This window comes from Lipotes vexillifer, unplaced genomic scaffold (genome assembly GCF_000442215.2).
Source record: "Lipotes vexillifer unplaced genomic scaffold, Lipotes_vexillifer_v1.1 scaffold147, whole genome shotgun sequence".
NCBI lineage: Eukaryota > Metazoa > Chordata > Mammalia > Artiodactyla > Lipotidae > Lipotes > Lipotes vexillifer.
This window is the reverse complement of record NW_006778796.1, coordinates 4,023,223-4,029,222: the sequence shown is the minus strand read 5'-3', so window position 1 is coordinate 4,029,222 and position 6,000 is coordinate 4,023,223. Positions and strand designations below refer to the sequence as shown.

At 42.7% G+C, this 6,000-nt stretch overlaps 1 protein-coding gene across 1 annotated transcript in view; it reads left to right on the top strand.

Annotated features, from left to right (window-relative positions):
• The window catches only part of PKHD1 (PKHD1 ciliary IPT domain containing fibrocystin/polyductin), a 433,351-nt gene that overhangs the window by 222,957 nt on the left and 204,394 nt on the right, over window positions 1–6,000 (top strand). Inside the window, exons 48-49 of the mRNA XM_007451921.1 lie at window positions 1,654–1,831; window positions 3,227–3,422. Coding sequence (XP_007451983.1) covers window positions 1,654–1,831; window positions 3,227–3,422 — 374 coding nt within the window. The remainder of the gene's footprint in view (window positions 1–1,653; window positions 1,832–3,226; window positions 3,423–6,000) is intronic.

The window sequence follows — 6,000 nt, the reverse complement described above, 5'->3', positions numbered from 1 at the left end:
GAAAGAGTAGTTCTTTTATTCCAAATGCCCTGAGCATTCTTTATCCCTTTCATTTTACTTATTAACGGATGAAACAAACACATTTAATCTTACAAGAAATATGTATCACGTGCTACATTGCCAGGGCTAAAGCTCTGCACCATGAAAGGTTTTGAGTGTGTTTTTAAATGACCAAATATCCTGGATAAACTCTAGACAGTAAAATAAGTAGACAGCGTGGCAAACCAGGCACATCTGAGGTTCTTTCTTAAATGAGCTATAGGTAGACTTATCGGGCTTAGTGATGGTTACTGAATACTTCACATAGCTTATCACTTTAAGTTTCACAGTTGCTATAGGAGATGCTGTCTCCATTAAAAAAAATGGAAAAAATGGAAATTAAAGCTTAAAGAGGGTCAGTGAGTCCTCCAAATTCATACACCTAGTGCACGCAGATATAGACTTCCAGTTTACACCCATTTGACAATGGTGCCCAAGCATTTAACACTAAAACCAGTCTCCTCTCTATAATATGCCACTAGATTGTAAATTGGCTTTCGATGTGCTCACATCACCCCTTCACTTAGAAAACCCAACATCCTCCTTTGTCTCATTTCCCTTTACTTTGAGAATTTAATTATCTGCTTTTAGCAACATGCCACAGTTAAAGATTCTCATCAAAACTAAACGAGAGGGGGAAGGAAGGTCGTAATGGGTGTTGATTTTTTTTTTAGCTTTTGCTTTATTTTTTTTTCTGTCCACTTTTTCTTTTAGGGTCTAAGCAGGTGGCAAAATCTATTTATCTGCTAGTGAAGTCTTAAAAATCACTTTCTGGAATGGGCTGCATAGAATACTTTGTAGAAATTTGAAACTTTCTAGCTCTACCTGTGATGTTCACATACTACTTTTACCATACTCTGTCTCAGTTTCCTCACTTGGTAAAATGCTGTTCTTCTAGAAACCCTTTCTATACATTGGGAAGTTGGCATTGCTTTTGGGAAGAGCTCCTCCATGCAGGCTTTGTTTGTATAACAAACATGGTTTGAGTGCCCATAATGTGCAGGGCCCAGTGCCAAGGGGCAGGATACCAAAAAAGACAAAATGTCTCTAGCTTCAGGATGTCACATTCCTTGTTAACAAGCAAGAACGCAAACCCACTGGCACTGAGTGAGCCCTGGGCATCGTGTAAGCCCACAGGAGAGGACCCAGGGCCCTCTTCAGTCTGGGGAAGCTTACTGAGGCTGTTCCTGCTGGGCCCTTGGAGGTAGGCTCTGAGGTTCTGGGCTTCAGCCACTGCTCCCCAGAGGGATAACTAGTGACTGTGTAATATGCATTCTGCTGCTGATAAACCCGGGCTATGGCAATATTCTGACCTTGGACATTTCTTTAAAATAATAGTATATAGTCCTGGCCTATATGAACTCATTAAGATGGCATTGATTAGTGGCCTAAGATCTGAGTGTTACAGGTCAGTGTGATATACAAATGGTCCAGTGACACCTTCCCACTGGGCTTTTTGACACATACCATGACCGCTAAAACCTCCATAGACACTGGGACGAGAGACATACATGGAGAAAATAGATGAATTATAGCTGATGGGAGAGGAGTGCCTTAGATCCAGGATGGACAAAAAACTTACCACCTGCTTTTTTTCTTTTTAAATCACTCTAGAGCCAATGCCCCAAAAGTTTCTTATGATTTAACCATAACGGACAGCAGAAATAAGACAACCACTGTCAGTTATGTGCATGACACACTGTCCAACCCTTATGGCTGGATGGCACTGCTGTTGGATCAAGAGACCTACTCACTGCGATTTGAGAGCCCTTGGACCAACAGCTCTCTGCAGGTAACCCCCGGCATCCACTTGATGGTAGATTCCATTCCCCAGGGGTTCCCGTCTTTCCTTCTGTGACGCAGTAGTTTTCAGGCATTAGCATCTTCTGGTGCTGATCAAGAAAACTGCAGCAGCATTTTGACCAGATGAATGTAACCTGAATTTGAGGTATGATTGTCTTTTATCTTAAACTTGAAAATTTTAGAAGCCCTTTAAACCTCACCTTGAACACAGAATGGTTCTGCCTGAAATTTTAACTTTATTAATACAATGAAAAACAGCTTCTAAGCATCCTATAGAATTGTAGTCTTATATATTATGGGTTAAGAACCAACTTACCCCAGGGAAGTGTTTGTAGCCGAGAGAAAATAGCTTCACAAGGCATTTTCTTACATTGCACACTGCCACCTTGTGGTCAAAGATTAACTTGCACCTGAAAACGAAAGGCGCTAGCCTTTCGTTTGGATTGGGTTGAAGGAGTCAGATGGTTAGGGGGAGGGAAGGTAGGAAAAACCAGAAGGAAAATAGGTGCATTTTCTGAAGAAAAATCAATCCAGTGGATTTCCTCAAGCTTCTTTTATTCCTTTTAACACATTGCTTTCTTCCCGTCTCATCACACGCGTTCTCCCTAAAGGTCATAAGAGCAGGTCTTAGGGAGCTGGAAGCAGGTGTGCCATAGATCTGAAGAATTCAAAGCAGAATCCATTTGATCCCCTCACCACGGCTCTCAGGAAGAATGTACACCTCTCTCCCCTTCCCCTGAGGTTCCCATGAGAACATTCTGGGAAGGTGAAGGCAGTAGAATGGTGACTCTGGAGGTGGACACCTGGGTCTCTGTCCCAGATCAGCACTCTCCTGCTTTGTGATGTAGGGAGAGTTACCGAACCTCCACCTGCCTCAGTGTCTTCGTCTATAAAATGGAGGCAATACTAGTAACAATCCCCAGAGTCTTTCAAGGGTTGGATGCCTTGATATGAATGATACCTGAGCCAATGCTCAACCGTGTTAGCTGTTACTGTTATAAATGGATGGCACTCCTATCATTGCCTGCCTGTTTGAGTCTTGGGGAAAACTGGACAGGAATTCTCCATGTGTCTCTGTCTCTTCTTGCTGTTTGACCTGGGACGAGTTACTTCGCTTGTCTGAACTTTGGTTTTCTCCTCTGTTAATTGAGATTGTTAAACAAGAAGAACCTTACAGCTTTCAGTCCTCACACTGTATGATTTTGTAGCTTTAGTTATGAATTTGTGATGGAGTAGATTTAAGTAAGCCCATTTCCCACAAGAAAAGTAGCCGGTGTGAACAGTCCTGTTTCTCAACCACTCCATCTGAGTTCTTTGTAACTCTTTTTCTGGGAAGAGTCTTCCTCACTCAATGAGCACTTTTGTACTTTTCTCTCACTTCAAGTACTCAGCAACATTTGAGAACTTTGCTCCTGGGAATTACCTGCTGCTGGTGCACACAGACCTGTGGCCTTACCCTGACATCCTCATAAGGTGCGGGAGTCAAGTGGGGCGGTCCCTTCCGTCTCTTCCATCACCTGGCCGGGACCAAGGCTGTGACTGGTTCTTCCACAGCCAGTTGAGACAACTCACCTATCTGGGTAAGTATATTTGGATGAGCATGTTGAGCACATAGTCAGAAACCACTATTCCCTTTGGAATACCAAACATTGGTGCTGTGAAATGATGAGGAACTGAAAGAGGCCGCTGCGTGTTATGGTTAAGTGGCTGGGCTCTGAATCAGACTGCCTGCATTTGAATCCCAGCTCTAGCACCTACTAGCTATGGGACATCGTGCAGGTATCCTTTCTAAGCCTCAGCCTCCTTATCTGTAAAATGGGATAATAAAAGGACCTAGCTAAAGGATAGGAAATTAAATCAAGGATAACATGTAAAATTCTTTAGCAGAGGGTCTAACCCAGAGCAAGTGCTTAATCAACTTTGACTGCTATTCATATTTTTCATTCATGTTAAGGCCATGTTGCATTTGTAGAAAAGTCAACTGCACATGTAAAGACAGGATTGCTGGTTGTGATCACAGATACAAGGAACAGCAAAGGTACAGAGAGGCAGGATGAAGAGTGTAGTCAATGTGGAAGGTGAGAAGCCTTGGAAGGAAATCTGAGGTCAGAAAAATGAGATGCATGGAAGGCTATCTGAGGACTGGGGGATGGGCTGTCTTGTCTTGTGTCAGAGGCAGCATCAGGGTGAAGGGTCCAGGAGCCTCATTTTATAGAACCAGAAACCCTACAGTGATTGCAGAGTAACAGGGGCCAAAAGGATTTCCTTACCTTCTTATTGTGCATGTTTCATGGGAGCCCAATGTGTGGGTCAGGGCCATACATTTCTTTTGACTTCCTGGACTTCCTGAAATCTCATATTTCTTTTCCATATTATTTCAGCATTGGTCATCTGAGTACATGGTGACTACTACCAACCTTAGCTCAGTGTGGTCTCTAAGAAGGAGAGTCTGACAAAATGAGTCTCTAAAAGGACAATTTTGTTATGAATTGGTCTTAATAGATCCTGGTTGAAATCAGGGCCATGTCAAGCAGGGCAAGTCCCAGTGTCTGCCACAAGCCAGACTTGGCCTTAAGGGTTTGGGGAGCTGGTAGGCGCCCTGAGTTCTTTGTCTCTCTCACTTGTGCCTATAGCCATTTGTCAACTGGGTCTGATTACACTTGAGCCCTGAGGCGATTACATTTTAATAGCACCAGAGAGGAGAGGATGGTGCTTCCCGGGTTTTTAAAAAGTCTTGGCCAAATGGATTACTCTATATTTTATTTGCACTGAATTGTACCACTCAGATTTTATTCCTGATTTGATTCATCCATAAATATAACCTAAAACTATAAAAAATCAGGATGGACAGAGATCCCTGAGACTGTTTTACCACTAGAGTAACATACAGCCGTTAAGTAAGAGCAAATAGTTGCCATTAACTTTAACTATGACTATTCATTTGCTGTATATTCTGAAACAAAATTTTAATTTCAAACTGCTCTTGTTTTATTAGTTAGCATGCTTCTGAGGAGCCTGTCTTGTCCATTGATCAGATTTGTTGATGAACTGTAAACTAATTTGAACAGTCACATAAACCAAGCATGATAAAGGAACATTTGTGGCATAAAGAAAAGAAAATCAAGTCATGCAGCTAAAGATTTTCTCCCCCCCCCCATTATTTATTGAATTAACAGCAAGTTATAGTATTATACTATATTTACACATATGGTATAAATGCATATCTGTATAAGTATATATATATATTTTATGTAGATGTGCATCTGTATTATATGTGTACATATATAGGACTTAGGTGAATATTTCAGTATAAACCATTTTTATTAGGCAGATGGCTTTTACTAATTAAAGAGTCTTTGTATCAGAATACCTTGGTATCTCCACTTTTGAATAATATGAGTTGGACAAGGAACAGGAAGTCACAGAGGGTTGCAAGTCGGATACCCTGACTCCTTGGAGAGGATTCCTGGTCCTCCAAGTAGCGGCTTTCATGGCCATCTGTGGTTCCGCCATCCTCTGTCTGAATGGAGTAGGTAGGTGGCGAGAGCCAGGCCTGTTCCCATTCCTGGGCTGGCACAGTGAGGACTGGAGGTTTCAGGAGGAACCGAGGCTCACACTGATCTTCCGTGGTGGTGTCCCATGCAGCTACATTGGGTTGTGTGGATCGGGTATGACTTTGGATGTGTTCTGTGTAAAGTCTGCACCACCACTAGGAAGTTGACGAGGAGGCTACCATGGTGTCCCTAGACCAACAGCCCAACTGGCAGTGAGGTAGCTCTGGCTGACCCCTCAAAAAGCCTCCAAGCAGTAGACTTCAGTTACATATTGATTAGTTTGTTACTTTCACTTAATTGTTTTCTTTGGACCATGGGGCTTTATAGGTCTCTGTGATTGGGATAATTTACATAAAATACATTTAATCCAAGAAGAGAAGCCCTCACAGTCTATGTGGACATATTCCTGGAACGAAAAAAACAAAACAAAACAAAAAACCCAGGGGGAGGTTGTGTATACAGAAGGTTCGTTTTATTATAGGGAAACTGCTTGACCCTCCTCCAGGTCCACCGAGTTTCCTGTCAGGCTTTGCGGGGTGGGCATGGCTGGGGGGACACTGCCCTTTTCCCTGCTGGCCTTCCATCTGGAGTCTTGCTGCACTGA